Source organism: Quercus robur, chromosome 5, assembly GCF_932294415.1.
Source record: "Quercus robur chromosome 5, dhQueRobu3.1, whole genome shotgun sequence".
Taxonomy (NCBI): Eukaryota; Viridiplantae; Streptophyta; class Magnoliopsida; order Fagales; family Fagaceae; genus Quercus; species Quercus robur.
Window position 1 is genome coordinate 6,587,606 of NC_065538.1, and position 27,381 is coordinate 6,614,986.

Below are 27,381 nucleotides of genomic sequence, written 5' to 3' on the forward strand. Positions count from 1 at the left end.
TAAACATGCCCTGGAAAAATTCATTGGTGAATAATAAAAATGGAATTAGTTATAGTCATAGATATATGAGAATTTAAACTCTAGAAGATTATTTTTTATTAAAAAAAAAAAAAAAAAAAAAAAAAAACGGATAAGAAAGATTCACAGGCCAGTTGAATCTAACCAATCGTTTGGGGGACAAAGGGCAAAGGTATACCCAATGGGACGTAGGAGTTGCCTAGTCGAGTAGGACCTATGATGCTAGTCATTTGATTGCTGAGGCCTTATTTTTGTCGTGCAATAGATGCCGGATGTATTGGTGACAATCCACCAGTTTGGCTGGTAGCAACTTGTTCTTTTTGGGTCATACTTGTGATTTGTGAAACGACTGAACGAGCCAGTCAAATTTAAGTGAATTAGCATTTTCTGGGTTGTCAAACAAAGGCACAGAGAATTGGAGTTCATTCTTTTAGACCAGTTTTGTGGAACTGGAATGATGTGTTTGGTTGAGGTGTAAAGGGAGGAGATGAAAAAGGAATAGGAAACTATGATTTTCTATAATTTATTCGGGGAGAAAATGGAGAGAATAAAATAGGATTTTCATCCAGACTATCATTTTTGTTCATTTCAAATTGGGGAGAAAATGACTGTTCCTTTCAAATTGGGGAGAAAATGACTTGGAGCAATGAAATTAAAAAATTCTTCTCATTACCCCCATTGTTTCAAACTACACTAAGTGCAGGGATGAAAAGAAGAATAAAAATGATAGGAAACTATGATTTTCTATCATTTATTATGGGAGAAAATGGAGAGTAGGAAATAGGGTGGGTAGAATTTTTCACCCAGTTATTTTTGTTCCTTTCAAATCGGGGAGAATATGACTTGAGCAACAAAATTAAACAATTCTTCTCATTACCCCATTGTTTCAAACTACAATAAGTTCATAATAATAATAATAATAACAATAATAATATAATTTCTATCTTATCTTTCCACCATTTACCAAATATTTATGATGGAAAATTAAAATCTCTTTTAATCATTTTATCATTTTCTATCCTTACAAATTTTATTATCATCCCATACAAAAAGAGCCGAAGTGATGTTAATCTGAGATGTAACACTATCATATTGATTTGCAATTCAAGAAAAATACAATAAGACATATATATATAAATATATATATATATATAAATATATATATATATATATATATTCATACATACATACATGTCTTCCTAGATTAATTTTAGAAAGAAAAAAAAACATTAAATCTAACAAGAACTAGAATACATTTACAAGAAATAATATTCATAGAAATTAAATATAACAAAGCCACTATAAGCAACCATAAAATAAATAGCAATTAAATTCAACCAAATTAGACTATTTTGGTCAACCATAAATTCAAAATCAATTTCATATCTCTCAACTAAATAGAAATTGAACAATTTTTATTTTTTATAGAAAGTTTTAACCTATGACATCTGCTCTTGATGATAACTTTTTATCATCAGACCAAAACACTAACCAATATTTGGTGTAGGCAGGGATTGAAACCCAGATTTTTTATACAACCATCAAAGACTTTACCAGTTAAGCTAACTAGAACCCACAAATAGAAATTGAATTAGAGAAGAAGATCATAAATCATAAGATAAATAATTAGGAATCGAACTAAAAGATCAATAAGAAAGAAGTACATTAGGCAAAGTAACAAGTACATCAGCATCTAGAGCAGCTGAAAACGGAGGAATTACTTCTATCCATCTAATACTATCCTCGTTGCCTACCTAGCATAAGAAGCTAATAGCTTGGCTACCCTATTAACAAACTTAACAAGGGACTATACCAAAACTCCAGGACCTGCACATGGATAGGAGAGTGTGGACTTAATCAACAAGATGCCCATTAGCTCAAAAATTATCTCGAATTTTCTGCCTAGCACTAGTACCTACTACCTACTAATAGTCTAATACTATACCCTCACGGCCTCTCTAATCTCTAATGATAATTCCCACACCAGTACAACATAGGTCCTTGAATAGCTATGGGATTTGGTCTCACTCAAGAAAAAAAGTGTGGGATGTGGTTGACATGTTTTAAAGGAGGAAAGGAAAAGTCAAAAGATGAAAAGTAGGGATTTGGGGTGGGGAATTTTTATGGCTGATGTATTGGAGGAGGGGCCAAGCTTTTCTCATAGGGGGCGGCTCTTAAATGAGAAGGTGTGATACCTATTTCTTCCTACTATTATAGAGGTTTTATTTATTTATTTATTTATTTTTTGTGTGGGGGGGGGGGGGGGGGGGTAGGACTCGTAAATAGTTGGAAAAATAAACAAAAATTAAATAAAATAAGTAGATAACTCAAGTGGAACTTGCAAATAGTAGGAAAAATAAACAATAAGATGGCTTACAATCTAATCCTAAACAGGCGGTACTAATCTACTTTTCAAGTTTGACAGCCTAATTTTTTGATTTTAGGGTACTAATATATGTGCCCACAACTCCTTGGTTTATGCTGTGGAGTTGAAGATTTGGAGTTGGTGTTTACTATGCAACCACATGTTGCAAATGGGTTTGTACAAAATTGAAAGATTAAAACACCCAGTTAGTAATTAGCTTAACTATTCAAACAAGGCCATCAAAATTCTTTTTTCTTATTCTTTCTAATCAGTCATCACATCCCACAATAGCTATTCTTATCACCCATCATAATTTTTTTTGAAATGGAAAATGAGATATAAAATATGTTTCTAATGCTATAACAAATAATCAGAATGAAAATTCGCAAAGAGAGAGAAACCCTTGAAACGAGAAGGGTATTCAAGCTTTGTAGAAATTAGTCCAACTCTTTCTCTCTCTCTTGGATTTGGATTAGTTAGGATGTCAGCACTAGCAAGCTCCAATTGTGGATTTTAAGAGGAAAGCCGCCAAGGAGAGAAACAGAGTGTGTGTGGGTGTGCACCATAAGATAAGGCTCCTGCATCTTCTTTTACACTAAGAAGTAGTAGAAAACAAACTGATACAATTTTATTTATTATTATTTTTTTGTAATAATATATGTGATTTGAATAATTTGATTATCCAATTAATTGGTGACAATTTTGTGGTAACACAATATGAATCCAAAAAAGGTGCCAGTTTACACATGATTGTCATACTATTATAGTAGTAGTTCTCAGCCTACAGTTGCTTTGATAACTTACAAGAGTTGCAGATAATTTGGAAGCAGAAAAAATAATGAATGAAAAGGAATATAAAAAAAAATTATATATGCTTCTTTTTCTTCATTTATTTGGAAGTTTTAATTGATAGAATCTTTTCACTTCTTTAGGAGTTTAAGTCCATTCCATTCCTTTATGATCATTTCATTGTGAACTCACAAATGAAGGCTTAGAAATAAGGTTATAATCAATTACAATAAGGTGACAAATTACACCTTAAAATCTCAATAATTGGTATTTTTTTTTTGAATCCACAAATGCTCTACAATGATGTAAACGTGGAAAATAAATTTTTGAATAAAATCTTTTATGAAAATGTAGTACTTGTTTTCTAGTTTTCAAAATAAAATAAGTGCATAATAATAATAATAATAATAATTGTGGGGGCCAGATAGCCAGAAAGTACTATTAAAACTGTATGTACTGGGCCTATGGCCTAGTCCGAGGATATTTACTTGTCCGAGAATGGTCAAATAATGTTGTTATGAGAATGGTTGAAGAGGAAGAGATAAGGATTGTACATGATAGTTCAAAAGATATCCGAGGAGAAAAGTCATGTCGGAAATATGGATCCGAAATCAGTAGGAATGTCCTATCGTCCTGAACATCCTTCCAGGTTACATCAAGGTTAGAAGTCAGACATTGGATATGAGAGAAGTAGGGGAAAGCAACAAATATGTACAAAAGCTGCTACCTCCGTATTAAATGCATCCCAGCTAACTTTCTGGCCGCATTAATGTGGAGATGATACCTGAACAGTGGTGAAGCAGCATTACAACTGCTAGTTGAAGGTTCTGGGAGATGTTGGATGGGACAAGAAGGAGTGCCAAAAATCTAACCTACACGTGTATGATAGGGATGATGCCAAAAGATATAGTATATAGCATGGAAAGGGAGGGGGATGAAGAGGACGATCATTTTTCAATTCCTGTAATATTGATCATCAATTAGACATAATAACAGAGATCTTCGAACTGTGCTGAGGACAAATTTTCTTACCTTATTTGTGTTTGATTCTCTTAAATAAGCAATTGTTACTGCCTTTCTTACGTACTAGAATTAGTTCTTTCACCCACGCTCTATAAATTTATTGTTTGGGCTCATTGGGCTAAAACCCAATCCTATATTGGGTCAAATCCAAATTCAGTCCTTACAATAATAATAATTTAATGTATATCCTTTTGCTTTTCCATCACTATTACCAAACACAAATGGTGGAAAAATAAAAAAATTTCTATCATTTTTTATCTTTCAACTTTTCCATCATCCCAATCAATAGAGTAGAATTGATGTCAATTGAGACATGACATTATTTTTTTAATTTTTTAATTTTTTGTTAATATAATTTTAGTGTACTCTCTTTATGATGTCATATTCATATTCAAGAAAATGTTGTGGTTGAACACATGTATATATGAGTTAAATTTGAAAACTTTGACGATTTATGTTAATTTAATTTGATCCACAATTTATTTATTTTTTATTTTTCATAATGCAATAGTTACAACTTACAATAATGGAGAGAGATGATTTGAATCTTGAATATTTCTGTTAGAAAAATTAGGAGGTGCTAATTAAACTACAAAACTCTTAGCATAAAAACTACTACTTCGTACATTCATAAGTTACTATTAATTTTTTTTTCTCCTACAAAAAGTATGAAGTTACTTATCAATGCCCCATCATTATAATAAGGTATCTAATGCATTTGTTGCATGCAATAAGTGCCTCACAACTGTGTTCCTTGGTTTGTGGATTCTTATTTGCTGTGAGACTTCATTGGGTATATCAAGATTGGATTAAATAAAATATAAAATAAATAAACTAAACGTGACTTATAGTAAGAATGAAAAATTAGGAGAAACTATACTTTTCTTTTTTCTAATATGTGATTTTGACAAAAATACATTTTACCCACATGAGACCTGCTAATGTGGATGTTCATCAAACTTTGTTGTCAAAATATAGAGGCTAAGTCATCACGTGCTTGAGAAAAATATGACACCATTACACTTTGACATTTTTCCAACTTGACACTTAACTTGTGGTTTAGAAATTTAGCATTCTGCCCACAAAATGGTTTAGAAAAAAAATCAAGTGCTTATCCATATAGTAGTGTCGATATTTATTGATTCCATGATAATTAATGGGAAGATGTGTCTACAAACACATCCAGAAGTTCATTCAGTTTCAACTCACTGTGAATATTGCTGCTGTTATTGTTAACTTTGTGGCATATTTGGTCATGAACCTTTCATCTTTGTTTCAAGATCATCCTTATACTTTGAGATGTTCCCAAAAAAAAGGCTCTTATTATCATCCAATGGTTTAAAAATGCTAACGTTACAAATAGAATTCAAGAAACCAAAAGTCACTTTGATGATGTGGAGCCTATGGCAAGGCATGAAATATTCCATTTTGTCACATAAGTGAAAAAAAAGTGGAAGATAAGTGTCTTCCACCGAAAGCAAAAAATCACAAATTCGAGTTTGAGAATCAATCTCTTCAATAAATTGGGGGCAAGATTGCCTACCATAACCTCTCTTAGATCTCGTAAAAATAGGAGCTCCAATTTTTAAAAAACAGTTCAGAAGGTTGAGTACCAAATATATAACTTAACCAAAAACTAAACCAGGACAATTTAGAAAGCAAAAAATTGAATTTGGTCTCAAAAAGTTCCAAGCACAAATTGAAGTATTTAATATTTGCTTACCCAGGCGGTCCAATTTCTCCTTAATGGACAAGACTACACATTTTATGTCACGAATGTAGCCCTCCACCAAGCATTCCTGAGGTAGGCCCTGCCCAATGCAAGCACTGTTGCCTTTCCTGATGTGGGAATACGATACGTCTAGTTTGTGCAGAATATTGGTTAGGGGGTGCCATTGCCATTAGTTCTTGACATCTTTTGAGTATTTGTGGCAAGAAGATGAAATTTGAGTTTGATAAAAATGGAGTCAGTACTATGATAAAAAGTCAACGCCAAGTTGGTATTCTAAAAACAAGAAGTTGTAAAGAAATACTAATAGTCTGAGAATTGGAAGTAGATTGATTTTAAAGACAATACCAGTTGCTGGGATGATTTTCTTGTCCCCCAAAAAAAAAAATTATTAATTTATTTGAACCATGTTATTTTCTTCTTCATTTTCATAGTAACTAGGTTGTTAAATGTTCTCTTATTTGAGTGACACTAGTTGGTCAATGGAGACAAGGTGGATGGAAAAAGCTGAGCAACAGCTTTAATAACAACACCCAAACCAGGCACAAAAACATGCAAATCACTTATTTCAAAATTTTTTTCCCTCTTTCGTTGATGGTGTTCTCATGAAATGGTTTGCAAGAGAAAAATGATATAAAAGTGAGTAAAATGTTAATCAAAAGAATATTAAAATGAAGAATATTCAAGACTCAAAGAGAATGCCAGTAATTGCCTAATTGGAACAAAATATTAGTCAAAAAGGATACCGATCTACTACATGAGATTCCAAACTTCCTTTGCTTCTTGTACTAAACTACTCATTCTTATTCCACAATGAAAATGCGCATAATCTATACAAAACCTTCATTCGATCAATGACCTGGATTTCTAGTCACTCTGCCTAACAAAAGCAGTTTCTTGTCATTTTGCAAGACATCAAACTGCACAAACTCTGTCAATTTTACTCCAAAATAAAATAAAATAAAAATTCAAGATGCAACAGCAGTCATGTTTCACAGAAAGAAACTGAGGTTGCTATAGCCAAATGTCGACATATAAACCTGCCCAAACAAGTGGCTCCTGCAAGCATGCCAACAGTTGAAGGGTGTGCATCAAATCTGCGTGGAACAGCTGACATGTGTGGGCTTTGTAGAGTGAATATTGTTTTCTCTAGAGTTAGGGAGGTAACATCAACTCCTCTTTTCATATTGCCAATGAAGATGTGTGAATCATCCCAACCCCATATTGCTCTGCTCCCCAAAGAGAGAGATGTTCAATGACAATCTTATTTTCATGATTGCAAGATATTGTATTTATTTGCTCCCAATAATTGGTCATACCTATAATGACATCAGACCACAGTTACTCTCCAACTTATCCTAATCACATTTTACCTCTTTATGTGTTCTTTTAAAGAGTGGGATTTTATTGTGGTTGGGGAGAAAAAAAGGGGGGGGGGGGGGAGGGATGGTGGGTGACTATAGTCCATCTTTGTCAGACGGTTGATATCATCCCTCCTAGCCAAGAATCCGCTTCAGAGAATGAATCGACCAAACTTGATTAAAATTTGGCCTCCTGATGTTTCTTTGGCTGGACAACTCTGACCCTGATGGAGGGATTGTATGTGATGCTGGGAGCAGCATTAATGCTAGAGATTCTACTGTTATATGAGGGGCATTGGTGCTGATTCAAGTTAAAGTGCTTTAGGTAAACCTGGAAGAGATGGACTCTTTAGAATGGACTGGATTGTTGCAAACTCTAGTATCTTCAATTGTGCAGAAACCTGGGAAGCTATCAGATCAAGGCTGCAAGTTGTTGATTGGTGGATGATGGTCAGGCATATTTCTACTACCCCAAGGCATGCATTCACCTGTTGGTTGGCTCCGAGAAATAGATTGACTGCCCATGCCAGACTTAAATTGTTGGTATCAAGGTGTCATCTTGCATATATTTCGCAGAGGGTATAGAAAAGAAGGGAGAACTTGAATTTTAAGTGCTATTGTCCCATGAGAGTGGCATCAGATTGAGATATTATATCGGATTAGATTGAGGCAGTACTGGTCTAAAATCCTACAATGGGTTGTCAAGGCTTTAAAGGGGAAGGGTCTAATTCAAATCTGTGATTTGCAATATTGCATGGGCATCTGCTGTATATCACATATGATTGCAAAGAAATCACAGAGAGTTTAATTGTCTCATCAAGTATGAGGCGAGCAGAATTCAAGCAATCAAGTGGGATGTGAAATCTAGAGTAGATTGCTGCAGGAGGTTTAAATAATTTGCAGAATAGAATCCTCTGCAATCTCTGGGGTATCTCTTGCTCAGTGTCAACTGGTGGAAAGAAGAACTATTGTTTCGGAGCCTGGGCTCCTGGTTAGATCATGGTAAATTGTTTTGTTTGTTGTTTGAGTTCTTGTGTTGCAGTCTTAGTAGCTGGTTCAGTTTGATTTTTGCAGAATTTAGGCGCAAACTGTTGTGCTTAATAAGGTTTGCTCATTACTATTACTATTACTACTACTACTACTACTCCTACTACTACTACTCCTACTACTACTATTATCATTAAGGAACTAAAAAAACTTTAATAGAGAATGATTGTCATATTTGCCATAGAACATCAAGCAGATGATTCAACAAAAAAAAGACACAATTGATAATCTGGCAAAAATTCATACCTGAAATAAGACATTGAGTTGCCGCCCGGATCATCATGCTTAATCATTGAAGTGTGATCAAAATTAACTGCAGTCACTATACCAACCGTGTTGTCCCTGCTGCAAGAAGACAATTGAAAATTAATTCCTAGAATTAAAATCACCTAATAAGCCACCTCAAGCAAGATGGAATTGCATTCCAAATAGACAGCCTGTTCTTTTTAGCAGAAAGACCAGCCAACATAGCAGCAAATCCAAAATCCTTCTAGGCATCACCCAATTCACATGATCCAACACTTTTTCTAATTCAATTTTACAAAGTACCCCAAAAACTTTTTCTTGAAGCCTACTATCCAAGTATTTATTTGCAATCAAAACAGAATCAAGGATTCAACAATTCTAAATCAGCTGACATCATATGAATCTATGAAACTCAACATGTGTCAAATATTTCTAGGGTGTAAGAGCATGTAACCAGGAAGACACAGCTAGAGTCGAATGACATTTTACAAGAGCCAAACCAAGCAATTATATTGTCCTGCCCAAAGCAAACAACTAAACATGAAGATAGAGTCACATAGACCAAATAAAGTCATGTGCATTCTTTTATTCCAATTCAATGGAACCAAGGTATCCTAGAACATGTACAACCTCATCAAGTCTTCTCAAGTATATAGAACCTTCAGTAGAATTGTAAACTGAAATGTCACCCATATTTAATAAAGGAAAAAAGAATCATGAAATGCTGATTCATAACAATTTCAGGAGGGCAGTTGAGGGAAGCATATATCAGCTTCAACAAATGTTGGTCATTAACTTATCTAACTGAAGTTCATTCTAACATTAGTCTAAAGTCAAATCAATGTGCATTGGTCTATGACAAAAAACATTTACATTGCAAGTACAAGCAACAACTTCGACAAAAATTAAATGTTCATGTTAAAAAAAATCAGCATTATTACCTAAAGATTCATTTATACCTAATTGTTGACATATCTGATGCTAGGAGCAGCATTAATGCCGGAGATGCTAGTGTTTTCTATGATGGCCATTGGTACTACAAGTTACTACAAGTTTTTCCAAACAGCAACACATTCAAATTAGTAAACAAAAATGTAGTATAACAGTTCCTCAATCAAAAATGTAGTTTGTCTCTCAATCAAAAAATCCTATTGTAAAAATTTCCTTGCTAGTCCTCTCAATCAATGTCTAGTCCACCTTATGAAATTCAACAAGGTTCACATTGGACAAGAACCAAAGTGCAAATGGATCATCTTCATTAAACATGCCCACCTCTTCCACAAGGACTGGCTTGCAAGTCATGCTATTTGCATGATAGTACCTCACATGATAACCGGGCCAAGGACAATTTAGGCTTAACCCCACTAATGGTGAGTCGCACAAGTCATGCAGCACTAGAAGGAAATCAGCTACAGTCCTGATAGAGTCCATTTCAAAGGCAGTAATGAATTTTCTTTTCTTGCCTTTGCCTTCAAACTTGTAGATGGACACAATTTTAATTGGCTCTTGAGCTGCTGTATGATCTAAGGCCACCACAACATCCCCCATATTTCTCACAAATTTGGCAACATAGCTGAATAAAAAAAAAAAAAAAAAAAAGAACAAACCATAAGCAGTGATTGATGCAGGGCAGTGAAGCAAAAAATTTGATGCAGGCAGTGAGGGAAAAAAAAGAACTAAAGTTTGATGCAGGGCAGTGAAGCAAAAAATTTAATGCAGGCAGTGAGGGAAAAAAAAAAAAAAAGAACTAATGTTTGATGCAGGGAAGTGAAGCAAAAAATTTGATGTAGGCAGTGAGGGAAAATAAAGGAACTTACAATTTTCTGCCATATAATGTTGTACCATTTAGGTCATGCATAGCAGAATCAGCAGCACTATCTAGCTCAAATGATACAGCACCTCTCGTGTCGCCACTACGTCTAGAAAACTCGTAGTGGCTGACAAATCCATACAGAGAGAACAGGTCATTCAATTTCTGGTCATCAAGGAAAGGTCCATCAATTCTAATCCAAACTTTAGAACTAATGGACGGGGTTTGCACTTCGTTCCATACAATAGTCAATTCCCTTCCCTCCATTATGGTGTCCTTCAGATTTTCTAATGCTTCCCTTGCTGAACAATAACAGTAAGAAACACAAAGAGAAAGAAAAGTAGAGGTTAAGAAATAGAGTTCGAAAAGAAAGAGAAGAACACATATAATAGACAGAGTTTAAATAAACTTATAGTTGTAAATTATTATTACAAATTGTGATTAGTCCTCTTTTTGTCTTCATTCTGTTGATACTTACTGGTAGGACTGCATATTGAGAGTGAGCAACATCTAGTAAATAACTGAGAATTGTAGGCATTAGAGCTCTGGCATCCCAAGTCAGTTTTGAACATTCTGAACGCCCCCTCTTCCTCTCTTCCTCTATCTGTAATGCAATCCTGACAATTATTGTCTTAGTGAATGGAAATGCTAAACTTTAAGATAGTCTCTCTTGTGGTGATAGCTCTACTCTACTATTGGTTTTGTCTTGATCAGACTTTCCAATCTTGCATCTGCTACAAATATTGCCAGTGTTCTAGTAATACTTTCAGTACTTTATCATGTGAGTGTAGTGGTTGTGAAAATTTTTATATCCACGCAATAGTTTTTATCGTCTTATTTTTCTATCCACTCTATCAAACACTTTCTATCACCCAAAAAAAAAAAAAAAACAAAACAAAAAAAAAAAAAAAACTCAACCAAACAGAGCACACTAGAAAACTTATTTCACGAAAACAAATGGAAGGCTACCTTTTCTTTTTCCTGCTAAATTTATTTTTCTTGTAGAATACTAAAGCTCAAGATACAAACAAAGTCATTAATTTTTCAACTTTTACACCCGAAAGCAGGAAAAAAAAATCATGACGTATGAATATCAAATTATTTTTTTTCTTTTGTTAGGCTAGAGATTAATTTAAATTGATTTTAAAACACCTTTTTTTATCTTTTCCTTTTTTTTTTCTTTTTTTTTTTAATTTGTTTCATTTCCTCACGATAACTCCTAGAATTTTTCACCATTTTTTTATTATTTAATTTTATTCACTTCACACTAGATTAGTCACCAATATCATTGGAACTTATGGAAAAGGGAAGAAAATAATAATTCCTAATTGTCACTTAATAAGGATAGATTTTTTTTTTTTTTTTTTTTTTTTCAACAGGATATATGAGTAACATTTTGTCCATTCCTAACAAGTAAGTTCTTAAATTAAACTTAAGATTACTTTTTTTTTTTAAGGAAAAAACCTAAGATTGCTTTAATCTATATATATTAATAGACAAAGCTTAAAGATTGCTTTAATTTATCAATTATGATATACTAGTCGAAGACTCATGTAATGCGTGAGAATAAATAATTATTTTGTATTGTAATATTATGTATAATTTTTTCCCTAAAAATTAAACAATTTCTATTCGGTCTAATTAGATCTACTTCAGCCCAATTTGGTCCACTCAGTCAATTTTGGTCACCTTCAATCCATTTTAGACTAATTGGGCTTCAAGTAGTTCTTAAATCCCAATGCAAAAAAATCTAGCAGGTTACATCACCTTCTTTTTTTTTTTCCACTCTAGCTTTCATAGGTCATGAATCGAGGCGAAATCCCCTCCAAGTTCTAGTCAATTTTGAGTGTAGCATTAGTTGATTTTGTGTGTTTATATAATTTATTTTAGGTTTTACTTTTTATCCATATCTCAAGTCAGTCACGTATGAATAAAAATTGAAAGAAATTAGAGAATTTGAATGGGAAGAAATCATTTTCTAAATAAATCATCATGTCTTTGAATGTTGTTTTTAGCATCCTATGATATAAAAATGATATTGCAAGATGTTTTTTCGTGCAATTATGGCACATTTAGTGTGGAGAATTCATAAAAGAAGGTAATGTATGGTTTTCTCTTCTTTTGTTTTCAATATTTTTTACATATTTCAAAAATACTTTTAGGTTCTTACAAAAAAGTTGTTAAATAAATAAGCATTGGCAAGTAAGAGGTGGCTGGCATTTGCAATGTGGATAAGATTTGTGTCCCTAGAATTTGAATGAGTTCTCATAAATGTGTTTAAATATGAGATCTTGGGTGGAGGCACCCAATTTTTTTTTTTTTGGTAAATAAGGAGCATATTAATCATTGATAATAGTACTACTATGAATAAGCCAAGGAGTCACTATAGCAATGCAATCCATGTTTAAAATAGGAGGTACATAATTTGGATCCATAAATAAGAAACAAAAAGGGCAAATTGATATTAGGGAGATCTTTACATTAGGGACAACAATAGGATGGGGTAAGGTCAGATTAGGGGTGCCCCATCTCCGCTCCGTTCCCCTCTTCGGGACAGAGAAAACGCGAGGGGTGGTGCAAGTTTAGGGCTAGTTGGATATATTTTACTAATCTAAATGAGACCGATGAGATAAAGATGAAATATAAAGGAAATTTTTAATATATATTAAATAAAATATGTATATACACATCGAGTCGGGACAGGCAGGACAAGTAAAACCTGTCCGCGTGCCGTCACCTCTTAGGGGCAGAGTGGGGCAAAGACAGGTCAAGCAAAGCTAAAGGTTTTTTTTTTTTTTTTTTTTTTTTTGTTGAGAAATGAATTATCCAGTTATAATTCTCATTTGCTTATTAGGCCATTTACCAAAGATACTTGTTATTAAAGGTGTGCAAGAGTTGGGTTGTGGTTATTTTCATTTCAATTAAACTTCTTTGGGTATAAATTTCTACCCCAACCCGTGATAACTCTTAAAACCAACCCAACCTAACTTGTAAGGATTGGGTTGGGTTGAATTGAATCATTGATTTGAGATTATTTTATCAAGCCTCATAAAAAATTTAAAAAATTTAAAAAAAAATCTTTAAACTATTTAAGTCTATTATTTAATAATTTTTTATAATGTATACAATAGGACATAATATTCCATTTTTTTTTCAAAAATAAATCAAACTAATAAATTTGATTTTGTTTTAAACATTTAATATTTTGGGTTGAAAATTTTGCCAACTAAAACCTCACTTAACAGAAGTTTCAAAAGATATATATATATATATATATATATATGTATATATATATATATATGCCCAATGCATTGAACCCATAAAATACCAACCCGAGTCTTTGGGTTGGGTTAAGTTAGATTTGTCAAGTTAGTGGATTGAGTGCAAACTTCAACTTGTCAATATAGTAGGCTTTTTGTACCAAATATTCACTTTTTGCACACCAAAAAATAATAATATTAGTAAAAAGCCTCTACCCGCAGTTATTTAGTTATGTAACCTCTTTTGAAACACGATTTTGCTAAATTTTGAGTAAAGATCAAGTTTAGTGAACTTGAGTTTTAAGCAAACGGGAGTTCATGTGGTCCATGTAATATGATGTGGCATTTTAAAATTAAATATCTCATGTGAAACTCAAATTTAGTAAACTTTAGTTCCATAAAAAAAAAGAAAAAACCTTAAAATGGAGAGAGGTGAGACAAAGCTATGTTATGTTTGATGCATGGGGAATTTTTCAGTTAAAAAATGTCATATCAAAAGGTCCATATTAGGGCTCATTTGCATGAAACTCAAGCAAGGCTATATAACTAAATAATTTCGGGGTAAATGTTTTTTAGTAATATATTTTACAAAGACTGAATATTGGGCACACAAAAAAAAAAAGGCCCAATATAGCCACAAGCAAAAGACTATTGCATAAGGAATATCAGAGTAGGTAGCTCCTTTTTTTTTTTTTTTTTTTTTTAAAGAAAGAATCCTAGTCAACATTTCTAGTCACTCTATCTAACAAAAATATCTTTTTGTAAATTTGCAAGACATTGAACTGCATAACTTCAAGATACAACAACAGTCATGTTTCACTAACAGCTAACATGAAGTATGTAAAGTGTGGTGCTGAAAGAAACTGAGGTTCCTAGCCCAATTTCCATATATAAACACGGCCCCAACATGTGGCTCCTGCAAGCATGCCAACTTTGTAAGGGTGTGCATCAAACCTGCCTAGAATCGCTGGCATACTCGGGCTAGTTAATATTGTTCTCTTTTTAGTTGAGGAGATAACATCAACTCCTCTCTTCCTATTGCCGATGAAAATGTATGAATCACCCCAACCCCATATTGCTCTGCTCTCACCAAAAAGATATGTTTAATTAATGTCAATCTTATTGAAATAATTGCAAGGTATTATATTCATTTGTCCACAATAATTGGCCATACCTATAATGACATCATAACACAATTACTGTCCAACTTATGCTAATCGCATTGTACCTAGAGCAGGTAAAACCACATTAAGTCTTCTCAAGCATGCAGAATCCTCAGTGTTAAGAATGTAAAGTGAGAGAGAAAGACTGAATAGTCTGTGTATTGATGTGTGTAAAATAATGTACAATAGAGAGCCTTATATAGGCTAGGTATGTGTGCAGTACAAGTAAAAGGAGTAAATTACAAGTACAGTATATTGGGCTAAGCCCAATGGGCTAAGCTAGACTAAGCTATACACTAACATCCCCCCTCAAACTCGAGGTGGCAAGGAGGAAGCCAACTGGAGTTTGGATATAAGATCTCGAAGACGACCAGGCGGGTGAGTCTTGGTAAAGATATCAGCAGGCTGGTCAGCAGAGGAGATGGAGAACAACTTGAGATTTCCTTTCTTGAGATGCTGGCGAGTGATGTGGCAGTCGATCTCAATATGCTTGGTGCGTTCGTGGAAGACATCATTATGAGCAATGTAGATAGCACTACGATTGTCACAATAAAGAGGAGTGGCAGTAGGCTGTGGAGCATCCATGTCAGCCAAGAGCCAGCGAAGCCAAACAAGCTCGCAAGTGGTGTCGGCAAGGGCACGATACTCAGCCTCAGTATTGGAACGGGAAACCACATCCTACTTTTTGCTGCGCCACGAGACAAGAGAAGTACCTAACAGGAAACAGAAACCTGTGATAGAGCATCGATCAGTCGGATCACCTGCCCAGTTAGCATCTAAATAAGCATGAAGCTTGAGAGAAGATCGAGAGGAGTAATGCAGACCATGATAAAGTGTGCCTTTGACATATCGGAGAATCCGAAGAACAGCAGCATAGTGGACAGAACGAGGTGCATCCATGAACTTACTAACCATACCCACAGCATGTGAAATATCCGGACGAGTAACAGGGAGATAGATCAAACTGCCAAACAATTGACGATAGCGAGTAGCATCGGATATAGGTTCACCATCCAAAGGTGTGAGCTTTGCATTGTATTCCAAAGGAGTGGAAACAGTCTTGTTATCAGTGATATCGGCTTTAGAGAGAAGATCAGAAGCGTATTTAGCCTGGGAAAGATAGTATCCATCAGAAGGTGAGGTAACCTCGAGCCCAAGAAAATAGCTGAGAGTGCCCAGATCTTTCATCTCAAAATGCTGACTAAGAAAGTGCTGAAGAGAGCGGATATCTACAGAATCATTTCCAGTAATAATCATATCATCAACATAAAGAAGAATAAGAGTGATACCAGCAGAAGATCTTCGGACAAACAAAGCAGTGTCATGAGGACTCGAAGTGAAACCCTGCTGAGCAACAACTGAGCTAAACTTTTCAAACCAAGCTCGAGAAGCCTGCTTGAGGCCATAAAGAGCACGACGAAGGCAGCAAACTTGACTGCCTGAGTGTGGATAGCCAGGGGGTGGTTGCATGTACACTTCTTCATGGAGGTCTCCATTGAGGAAAGCATTCTTCACATCCATTTGATAAAGAGGCCAACGGCTAATAGTAGCCACAGGAATGAGACATCTGACAGATGTAAGGCGAGCAACAGGAGCAAATGTTTCCTCATAGTCAATACCATACTCCTGAGTAAAGCCCTTGGCAACTAGGCGAGCCTTGTATCATTCAACAGATCCATCAGCCTTGGTCTTGATCTTGTAAACCCACCTACAACCTACTACAGACTGAGCAGGAGGCAAATCAACCATATCCCAAGTGTGATTCTTATGAAGGGCATCTAGTTCTTCGTTCATAGCTTGCTGCCAAAGAGGGTCAGTATGGGCCTCACGATAGGTGTGAGGTTCATAGAGGGTGGCAAGAGCAAAAGAGCAGTGATAATCAGTGAGATAAGGGGGAGGAATGCTTACCCAAGTGGAACGACGAAGTTCAGGACTAACAGGAGACTTAGGAGAGGGTGGTGCCACAGGATCCAAGACAGGCGAGTCATATGCCGGAGACAGAACCGGAGATGAGTCGTCTGGAGAGACAGCCGATGTTGAAGAATCCTCCACAAGTTCAGGATAGAGAGGAAGGAAAAGATCAGTAAAAATAGGAGATTCTGAGGAAGAAGATGCAGTAAACTGCTGAAGACTCGTGAAAGGACGATGTTCCCAAAACTCAACATGACGGGAGACACGAAGGCGACGAGAAATGGGATCATAGCAGCGAAACCCCTTTTGAGACACACCATAACCAAGGAAACAACAGAGACGAGTACGAGGCTGGAGTTTTGTTCGTTCATGAGAAGGAAGAGAGACAAAGCAAGCACAACCAAAAACCTGAAGAGAGGAGTAGTCAGGAGCTTGACCATAAAGAAGCTCAAATGGTGATTTGTTGTGTGTAGTTGGTGAAGGAATATGATTAATGGCGTACATAGTAGTGAGTACAGCCTCACCCCAAAAGCGCTCAGGAAGAGAGGCAGAAATGAGAAGGGTGCGGACAACATCAAGGATGTGACGATATTTTCGTTCTGCACGACCATTTTGTTGAGAGGTGTAGGGACAAGACCGTTGAGGAAGAGTACCATGACTGTCTAAAAAGGATAAGAAAGATTTATCATTATATTCTTGGACATTATCTGATCGAAAGATTTTAACAGTGCGATTGAACTGTGTTTCAATCATTTTATGAAATGTTTGATAAATAGATACAAGTTTAGACCTATGGTGAAGCAGATAAATCCAAGTATATCGAGAAAAATCATCCACAAATATGACAAAATATTTAGATCCCCTCTCAGTAGGAACAAGTGCAGGGCCCCAAATATCAGAATGTACAAGATCAAAAGGGGCAGAAGAAAAGGAGTCACTTTTATTAAAGGGCAATTTTGTTTGTTTGCCAAAATGACAGGAAGTACAATCAAAATTTTGAAACTGAACAGAACCTAAATGACCTTGAGAAGCTAACAACTGAAGATGAGATAAGGATGGATGACCAAGACGAACATGCCATAGATCAGGTGAGGAGGTGGTAGTGGTTGCAGCTGCAGAAACGACTTGTGAAGGAATCTTCAAGTCATGAACCTCAAACATGCGACCAACTTTAAGGCCTGTCCCAAGCACTTGACCCGTCCGGGGATCCTGCACATCCACACCATGATTAGTAAACAGAAGATCTACTCCTAATTCACAAAGTTGACCAACAGAAAGCAAATTGAGGGATAACTTTGGAATATGAAAGGTGTCACTAAGGGACAAATTAGGAGAAGATATTGTTCCTTTATGACTAACAGGCATAGGAGTTCCATCAGCAGTGTAAATGTTGATTGGATGTTCTAAGGGTGCCTTATCAGAAAATCGGGATTCATCAGGAGTCATATGGTTAAAACATGCAGTATCAAAAAACCAAGGTTGTTTACCTGAGGTGACAGAAAGGGCAGTGGAAGTACGGGATAAAACCTGTTGAACAACTGCCTCAATATCAGCCGTAGTAAGTGAGGAAGTCAAAGATGGACCTGTAGGAACCGATGGATCTGAAGGACATACAACAGCTGCCCGAGGAAGAGAAGCTTTATTATGCTCTTGCACAAATTTCTGCAGCTTGTGACAAACAGAGATGTCATGGCCTTTGGCACGGTAAAACTTGCAGCGAGTACCTTTGGAAGACTGAGAATTGGGATGCCCAGAGTTTATTCGTGCAGGAGCAGTGAATACAGCAATGGGAGGCTGTGGAGAGGGTGTAGCCAATACATGATCAGATGATGACATGTGATAAGTAGGTCGACGGTTCTCCTCAAAAATGAGCTCCTTGACTGCAGCATCAAGAGAAGGAGTAGGAGACCGGCTAAGCAGAGAAGCCCTAGTAGGCTCAAAATCCTCACATAAACCCATCATGAAGTGCATAAATTTACGGCGATCCCGATATTTGACAAATAGCTCAATGTCCTTAGAACACACCAGTGGAGGATCTGCAGCAGAGAGTTGTTCCCACATAGTAGAAGTCTGAGAATAAAAATCAGAAATGGACTGACCTGTCTCTTGGCGCATTTGATAGAGCTTTGATTCAATGTGGAACTTCAAGCTTGAATCATTAGTGCAATAATAGCGATCCGCCAAAAATTTCCAAGCAGCCTCAGTAGTTTCAAGACGAGGAAGAAGATTATGAATGGAGGGAATAGAGGTATTGATAAACCAAGACAAGATCTTACTTTGAATACTCTCCCATTCCTCTAGACGTTCCTCATAATCATCTGTTGGAACAGCAGTCTTGGAAGACTCTTTAGCAGCTGTGGCTTTGGACTTAGGGTTTGGTACTGGCTTAGGAATTGAACCAGTCACATATCTCCACAGTTTATGACCCTTGAGAAAGATAGTCATATTCTGAGACCACGCATGATAACTAGTAGGACCATCCAACATAATAGTGATAGGACGTATGATATCTCGATCATTTTGTTGAGCCATAATGAAGAAAATGACCAAAAAAAATGGGATTTAGAGACCTCAAATGCAGAAACGAAGCTCAAAATCGGAATCTACACGAAAAACTGAGCAAGACAGGTGCTGTTGAAAAATTTTGACTACGGTCAACGGTCAACGGTAAAAGTCAACAATCAACGATCAAAGTCAACGGCTAACGTGTGCTAACGTGGCAGTGTGACGTCACTCTAGGGCTGACGTGGCAGCACGTGAAGCGAAATAGGCACGTGTAGCGCGTGGGAGCGCGTGAGGCACGTGGGACTGGCGCGTGAGGCGCGTGAGAGGCACTGACGGCGCGTGGAGGCGCATGTGATGTTGTTTCTGGCCTTTCTTTATTGGGTTTTGCTCGGAATTGGCTGTTCTGTTACTTTATGCCTTTGCTTTGCCAGTTGGATGAGCAGAACGATGATATCTGAGAGTTGCAGGGACTGTGGGCGTGACGGCGGTGACTCGCTTCTGCAGTGATCACTGGACGAAGACGAGGGCAGCGGAAGAACGCCGGAGATGTCCACAAGAACCAGAAAGTCAGAGGAATGGCTCTGATACCATATTAAGAATGTAAAGTGAGAGAGAAAGACTGAATAGTCTGTGTATTGATGTGTGTAAAATAATGTACAATAGAGAGCCTTATATAGGCTAGATATGTGTGCAGTACAAGTAAAAGGAGTAAATTACAAGTATAGTATATTAGGCTAAGCCCAATGGGCTAAACTAGACTAAGCTATACACTAACACTCAGCAGAAATGTTACTAATATTCAATCAAGGTAAAAAACAATGACATGCCAATGCATGACAATTTCAGGAGGGTGGTTGGGGGATGCCTATATCAGCTTCAACAAATGTTGGTCATTAACTTATACAAGTGATATTCATTATAACATTAGCCTATTGCTCATATCAATGTGCATTGGTCTATGACAAAAAACATATACATTGCAAGTACAACAAAGACTAAAGCTCACATTAAAAAGATAAAATCATTAATGCCTTGTAATTCACCTATTGCCTATTTGTGTACATATCTTATAAAGAAATGGTTCTGCTACTCCAATTCACATCTAACCAATCCATAGTTTTGCATAAGCAAAAAAAATAGTGGCAAACACCACTGATATCTACTAAATCAGTAGTGGCCCTCTCATTTCTGAATTCCCTCACAAAAACTCTTATGTTACTACTAAAAAAATCAGCATCTTCCTCAGGATACCATGTGATAGATAGTAAGATTGTTGAATGTTAAAGTTGTAAGGAGAAAATGGGCATTTACCATTAGTTTTTAAAATATCTGGCACAATGTCCTCGTTTTGAAATTATTTAGCAAAATGTCCTTGTTTTTGAATCACGATTTTAACAAAATTGAGTTTTGTGTGAAAGTCGATATCCTCAAAATCGAGTTCTGTGTATATTTTTAAGTGCAACTCGACATTAGCAATGTCAAGTTTCACTTAAATTTTTTTGAAAATTTAAGTAATTGAACTTACCCAGAACTCGATTTTTAGAAAATCGAGTTTCAAAAAAGAGACACGGTGCTTAATAGTTCCAAAACAGGGACAATGTGCTAGATATTTTAAAAAATAAGGGCAAAAGCCCATTTTCCCCAAAGTTGTAATAAGATAATACAATCTCAACCCACCATGTCTTGTGTGTATCTCAATGGCTACATACAGGTTTTTTTTTTTTTTTTTTTTTTGATAACGTATGGAACCTTTATAGAGTAGAGTCCTTTGAACTCACCTCTAGCTAGTAAAACTTATGGGAAACTGACCCCACCTGTCAAAATTAGTAGTCAGGCAATCCAAGAGCTTTCACTCCTACCAATGATTTCCTAAATCAATAGGCATTTAAGGTCCAAATGCAAACTAAATGTGCATGCGGTTCATAATTTTAACAACTAGTTGACATGCCAACTCTAAAATTTCTAGCCTTCTAGGCAATCAATTACAAACAATAGATAAAAATTTAAGTACTATACAACCAATCTTTCAATCAAACCAAATCATTACCTTTGAAAAGGAATGTTGATGCATTGAAATTCCTGACCACATTCACACTGGAATTAAAATCCCAAAACTCAACATTCCCAATCTCGTTCCTGACCACAATCGTTGTCACATTGCTACAAGGCAAAAACCTCAAATTCGTTATGCCCCTATTCCTCCCTGGCACAAATCGCCTAATATACTCCTGTTTCCAACTCAAAGAACCCAGTTCCAAACCACTCCCATTTTCACACACAACCTTTATGGAATTCCCATCACCAAATTCCTCATGGGGTTTCTTTGAAATTCTTTCGGTTAGTTCTTTATCGAACCTGGCTCCACTATAAGCATCACTCATACTAATAGGCCCCAAGTGTGCAAGGGACATTATATTGAGATTGGGGTGTGAGAATTCTGGTCTCATTCCTTGAGTACGCAACAACCTTAAGGTTTGGGTTTCGGGCTTATCTTCCTTCGGACTCAAATTGTTTGATTTGGCTTCAACTCTTAAAAAAAATAAATAAATAAATAAATAATTGAGAAATGGGTTTTCTTTTCTAAGCGAAAATAATTATGGGTTTTGGTTTTTTGGATGAATTATTACAAAGAAAGTATTTTCATGGAAAGTGCAATTTAGAGAGAAAGACATTTGGGGCTTTGAAGAGGTGGAGAAGAGCTGAGTGGCTTTGGAGTGGATTCTAAGGGCAGCTATCATTTCTTCATTGCGGTGAATGTTCTTGAGGCGCCCGCGCAGTTTCTGAGAAGACGCCATTGGAGAGCTCAGAGAGCCACTCACGCTCACTGTGTGTTTATGTGTGTGAGAGACAGAAGGACTGGTTATATGCGTGGCTTGTAAAGTTGCCTCTGCTTAGAAAACAATTCCACGTGAAAGTTGGTCTAGATGAATAACATTTTTCAAAATAAAAATCATATTATTATATTATATTATATATCATATATTATATATAATAAAAATTGGGCTTAGATGCCGTGATTGTACCAAGTGGCAGCACCAAACTGAAGAAATTTTGTTAAATTTTTAGATTTTAAAAAGAAAAAATGGATATAATTTTTTTTCTTATCTTCTTCTTCTAAAATTTCTAAGTTAATAAAAATTTTAATTTAATTACAAACCAAATTCTTTTCTTCATTTATTTCTTCTTAATTTTATTACAATCCAAAATCTTCATCTTCATCTAATTCTTCTTCTTCTTCTTTTTTTTTTTTTTTTTTTCATTTAAATTACTACACCTATTGCTACACGTAAAAAAAAAGTGATATTTAATTGAGTTAACGTGATTATTTTTCACACCTCATTAAGTTGAATCCAAGAGAAATTGAGTTAAACTAAAACTCTAAGTCTACTAAATGGATATAATTTTTTTTCTTATCTTCTTCTTCTAAAATTTCTAAGTTGATAAAAATCTTAATTTAATTACAAACCAAATTCTTTTCTTCATGTATTTCTTCTTAATTTGATTACAATCCAAAATCTTCATCTTCATCTAATCCTTCTTTTTTTTTTTTTCATTTAAATTAAAGTTGGGCTTAGATGCCGTGGTTGTGCCAAGTGGCAGCACTAAACTGAAGAAATTTTGTTAAATTTTTAGATTTTAAAAAGAGAAAATGGATATAATTTTTTTTCTTATCTTCTTCTTCTAAAGTTTCTAAGTTGATAAAAATCTTAATTTAATTACAAACCAAATTCTTTTCTTCATCTATTTCTTCTTAATTTGATTACAATCCAAAATCTTCATCTTCATCTAATCCTTTTTTTTTTTTTTCATTTAAATTACCACACCTATTGCTACACATAAAAAATAAAAGGGATAATTACACATAACCCATCTGTGGTTTGGGCGAAAATCACTTTGTCTACCCGTGGTTTGAAAAGTATCACTTAACCCACCTGAGGTGTGTTTCCGTCACTCTCCGTAACCCACCTCGGTCTCTGCCGTTACAAAAACACCTTTTAACCCCAAAACAGAACATAACGCGAATCAAAACCCCCAAAACTCAAACACTTTTCGAGAGAGACACCCAAGGTGCAATCAGGCTTGTTCTTCGCGGTTTGGAGCGTGTGGAGAGGGAGAAAGCACTTGTTTGCATCATCGAACCTGGGCAAGGTATGTGTGATGTTTTTTCATCTGCATTTGGGTTTGTTCCTGATTTAGGGTTTCAGATTTTGTTCAAGTGTGAACTTACTGTGTGAAAGTCTAAATCCAGGAATCGTGTTATGTTGAGATGTCTTCATCAAGTGGTAATTTCTTGGGTTCATGTGGACATATGTGCAATGAGCAGACTTGTGTTTTGAGAACAAGTTTGAGTTTGCACAATTTTGGGAGGAGGTTCTTGGGTTATAGCTGTTATAAGGTTGGTCCTAAGTGTCCTTTCTTTGTTTGGATTGATAACCCAACCTGTCCTCGTGGGAATGAAGCTGCACCTTTGGCTCTAGAGAAGATGTCTAGGCTTCAGACTGCTCTCCAACTTGCAAATGAGAGGGAAAGGACAGCTCTGGAAACGGCAGAAGAAGCTAGGCAAATGGCAGAAAAGGCTCTTGAAGAGGAAGCCAAAGCCAAGGAGAGGGAGAGAAAGGCTCGAGCTATCTGTGCAAAAGCTAAGGAAAAAGCCATTCTTGCTGAAGAGAAGCAAAGAATGTGGAAGTCTGCATGCATTTTGTCATGGATCTTTTTTGTTATTGTTATGTTGTTGTGTTTTGGCTCAATTGAGTTCTCTGGAGTGACGAGACCTAGATTGTTGCCCCTGAAGTAGTTAATTGGTTAGTAGAGATAGTTATGGCAATGGTGTTAATGAATTTGCATTGTAATAGCACTAGCCTACTGATGTAATGTTTTGATGTGTCAATGAATGAAGAATTGGTCAATTCTTGAGTATTTTGTGCATATCCTAACAACCATTCAATGGAAGAAGTAATGGTCAATTATCAATTTGGCTGTGCATACCATAACAACCATTCCACAATAAAAACTTTCATACACTGTATTAGAAAAATATACTTGGACATAATTTGCAGTAGCAATAAATAAACTTCCATATAATTTGGCTGTGCATACCATAACAACCATTCCACAATAAAAACTTCCCATACACTCTATTAGAAAAATATACTTGGACACAATTTGTAGTAGCAATAAATAAACTTTCATATAATTTGGTTATGCATACCATTCCACAATAAAAATAATATACTTGGACACAATTTGTAGCAGCAATAAATAAACTTCCATATAATCTAGTTTGGACAAATATTGTTCCATACAAACTGTAATATCACAACTTCCATATAACAACCTGGAGTGTATTGTACCTTAATTACAAAAAAGCACATTCCAAGGCCAGCAGTGATTGTTTTTTACACTAATTAGTAATTACAAAAAAGCACATTCCAAGACCAGCAGTGACTGTTTTTTACACTAATTGATAATTACAAAAGGCCAACAGTGGTCTTCACAAAAAAAAAAAAAAACCAAAAAGGCCCACATGTTCCCACTAGCTTTACTCCCAATGCTGGCATGCGTACCCACTAGCTTCATTCATTTCTTGCCTTTACTCTTTCCTCTTTCCACCCACTGGATTCATTTTTGGTGGCCTTTGTGCAGCAAGCTGTCCTCTAGTCCTCACACCACCAGTGCTCCCACTTGCATGTGAAGGCTACAAAATAAAAAATAGATCCACTTGTTAAAAAATATCCCAAGCTACACAACCATCCAGGACTAAGTTACCTGTGAAGAACTTGGTAAGGTATCCCAGGTCTCCCTAGGTGTGTGAAACTCTGGTTGTGAGAAAGAGAACCATCCTGCTCTCTTGTGAGATGGCCTAGGTTGATTTCCTTGCTGTGAGGATGAAGGCTGAGTGGCAGACATCATGTTGTAGGTCTGGGTAGGCTGCTGGGATGGTGGCTGAGGTGCAGGCTGAGGTGCAGATCTAGGTGCAGGCACCCCCTCCCTTGCCTGCAACAAAACCCAGTTTCAATACAGTTTCTATTGTAAGTTTAAAAACAAGTTTTTTTTTTTTTTTTTTTTTTTGCCATTTAAATCCTAATTACTTACAGCTTTTTCTCTTTGAAGTCTCTGTCTCCTCTGCCATGGTGTCTCCCCAGTGATGCCAGCCTTGCACCCTCTTGAGTTATGCCCTTCCTTTTTGCATTTCCCACATCTTACAGGTCTGTTCTGTCTACTTGCTTTGTAAGGGTTCCTAGGCTCATCAGAAGCCCTCTTTCTTTGCTTGGGTGGTCTGCCTGGTGGTTTGTATATGTAAGGTGCCAAGGGAGCAGGCTGTCCAGTCTCAGCCCATTCTGACTGGCCAGGCATGGGAGGAAGTACCTCCTTGTATATCTCCATGTAAGTTTCTTTGAAGTAGCATGGGTGGGTATAGTCTTCTGGTGTCTCAATGTTTGTATAAATGGCTGTTATGGCATGTTTGCAGGGAATGCCATTTAAATCCCAAGACCTACAGCTACATGTCTTCTTCACCAAATCAACTACATGCCTCTCATACTGACTGCCTACCTCATAAAGGAAACTACCAGCTGGGGTAGCACTAAATGCCTTACTTTCAACCTTCAATTTCTCCAACCTATCTTGTATGCTTGGACACAATTTTCCAGCATACTTCTGTATCCCTTCCCTTTTTGTGTAAAGCCTAGTCATAAGTCTAACCCTAATCCACTCCAACATTGCCAAGATAGGCTTGTCCCTAGACTTCAATATCATTGCATTAAAAGACTCACTCAAATTATTTACCAAACAATCTGTTAAGGCCCTAGGAGTGAAGTGTGACCTTGTCCACTGTGCAGGTGCAATGTTTGCAAGATACTCATATGCCTTTTCATCCAAATCCCTTATGTACTGCATGCATCTCTCAAACTCCCTTACTGTTGTGGCAGCAGCACACCTCCACAATGCATCCTTCAGCTCCAATCCCTTGTGATCAACTTTGAAATTGTTGTAGATGTGTTTCACACAGTATCTATGCTCCACGGTAGGGAATAGTGTCTCTATTGCAGGTATAAGCCCCTGTAAATAAGCAAGCAAACAAACAAACAAAACAAGTTAGTTCAGCAAACAAAGTCAACTATTCAAGTGTAACTGAACAAAACAAAACTTGCATACCTTTTGCCTATCAGAAATGAAGACCAACTGAAGCTCCTCTGGCCTCCCTATATCATCAGCAAAAATTTCCAAAAACCATATCCAAGACTCCCTGGTTTCTTATTCCACAACAGCCATGGCTACTGGAAAAATGTTGTCATTTGCATCCTTGGCAGTGGCAGATAAGATTTGTCCACCAAATCTGTGCTTTATGTGACAACCATCTAAACCTATAAATGGCCTGCATCCACCTAAAAATCCTACCTTCTGAGCATTGAACCTAACATACATCCTCTTAAATTTTGGCTGGGAAGTCTCCTCAGCCATTTCTGTCTGCAATATAACCCTACTCCCCTTGTCTACAGTGGTTATCATTTGTGCATAGTCCCTAAGGACACCATATTGCAGTTGCTCATCTCCATTTATCAAATCCTTTGCCTTTCTCTTTGACCTATACACTTGGTTTACACTTAGGTCAACAGATAAATTTTGCATCACATGGTTGTGTACACCACTCACCTCCCAATTTGGATTTTTGCTAAAATCCTCAATGAACCTCTTAACAACATAAGCTGATGTTGCTTGGCTGTTTTTGAAAGACTTAGGACAAGTACAGTCATCAGTCAAGGTCTTAATTTGAAATGTTAGCTCTCTACTTATTTGAGATGCATAACATCTCCACCCACACCCATTCTTGCAGTGAACTGATATCTTGGTCTTCTCATTAAGCTTGAATTTGATGTCAATAGGTTTTTTGATTGCATACTCCCTCAAAGTAGCTCTGAACACCTTTGCATTAGGGAACTTCATCTCCTTCTTCAGTACAACATTTCTCATGTCACTCTTAGCATTAAACTCTACTTGCTCAGGTACCTGCTCATCATCAGACCCATCCATGCTTACCAGGTCATCCTCAAGGGCTGGCTCAGCCCACTCAGGGTCTGTGATGGGTGCATTGCTTGATTCTGGGGCTGTGTGGAGTGCATTGCTTGATTCTGGGGCTGTGTGGGGTGCATTGCT

General features: G+C 36.4%; 3 protein-coding genes across 6 annotated transcripts in view; 1 reads left to right on the forward strand and 2 right to left on the reverse strand.

The window, feature by feature from the left end:
- LOC126724949 (putative F-box protein At3g23970) overlaps positions 1–27,381 on the forward strand; it is a 172,839-nt gene that overhangs the window by 107,054 nt on the left and 38,404 nt on the right. The window lies entirely within an intron of this gene.
- LOC126724954 (uncharacterized) lies at positions 5,566–11,227 on the reverse strand. Of its 3 annotated transcripts, none has more exons than XM_050429405.1 (5): positions 10,867–11,227; positions 10,396–10,690; positions 9,851–10,151; positions 8,579–8,674; positions 5,566–6,110 (listed from the first exon to the last, which is right to left on the reverse strand). In XM_050429405.1, exons 1-4 carry the CDS (start codon positions 10,958–10,960, stop codon positions 8,642–8,644), a joined length of 723 nt encoding a protein of 240 aa, XP_050285362.1. In that variant the 5' UTR covers positions 10,961–11,227; the 3' UTR covers positions 5,566–6,110; positions 8,579–8,641. The 3 variants fall into 3 exon arrangements, with proteins under 3 accessions (XP_050285362.1, XP_050285361.1, XP_050285360.1); XM_050429404.1 differs by having other exon boundaries at positions 8,579–8,677; XM_050429403.1 differs by lacking the exons at positions 5,566–6,110; positions 8,579–8,674 and having other exon boundaries at positions 9,632–10,151.
- Positions 24,498–25,611, reverse strand: LOC126724705 (uncharacterized). The gene is made up of 3 exons (XM_050429086.1): positions 25,321–25,611; positions 24,994–25,221; positions 24,498–24,922 (listed from the first exon to the last, which is right to left on the reverse strand). Exons 1-3 carry the CDS (start codon positions 25,609–25,611, stop codon positions 24,818–24,820), a joined length of 624 nt encoding a protein of 207 aa, XP_050285043.1. The 3' UTR covers positions 24,498–24,817.

Bases quoted from the DNA above. Each gene is read 5' to 3' on its own strand.
- LOC126724705 (XM_050429086.1), bottom strand. From the start codon at position 25,611: ATGGAGATATACAAGGAGGTACTTCCTCCCATGCCTGGCCAGTCAGAA. The intron at 25,222-25,320 runs GTAAGTAATTAG...GTTTTGTTGCAG, and splicing joins GACTTCAAAGAGAAAAAGCT to GCAAGGGAGGGGGTGCCTGC. The intron at 24,923-24,993 runs GTAACTTAGTCC...TTTATTTTGTAG, and splicing joins CCTTACCAAGTTCTTCACAG to CCTTCACATGCAAGTGGGAG.
- LOC126724954 (XM_050429403.1), bottom strand. From the start codon at position 10,960: ATGTTCAAAACTGACTTGGGATGCCAGAGCTCTAATGCCTACAATTCT. The intron at 10,691-10,866 runs GTAAGTATCAAC...GTTATTGTTCAG, and splicing joins CTCAATATGCAGTCCTACCA to CAAGGGAAGCATTAGAAAAT. The intron at 10,152-10,395 runs GTAAGTTCCTTT...TTTTTTATTCAG, and splicing joins ACATTATATGGCAGAAAATT to CTATGTTGCCAAATTTGTGA.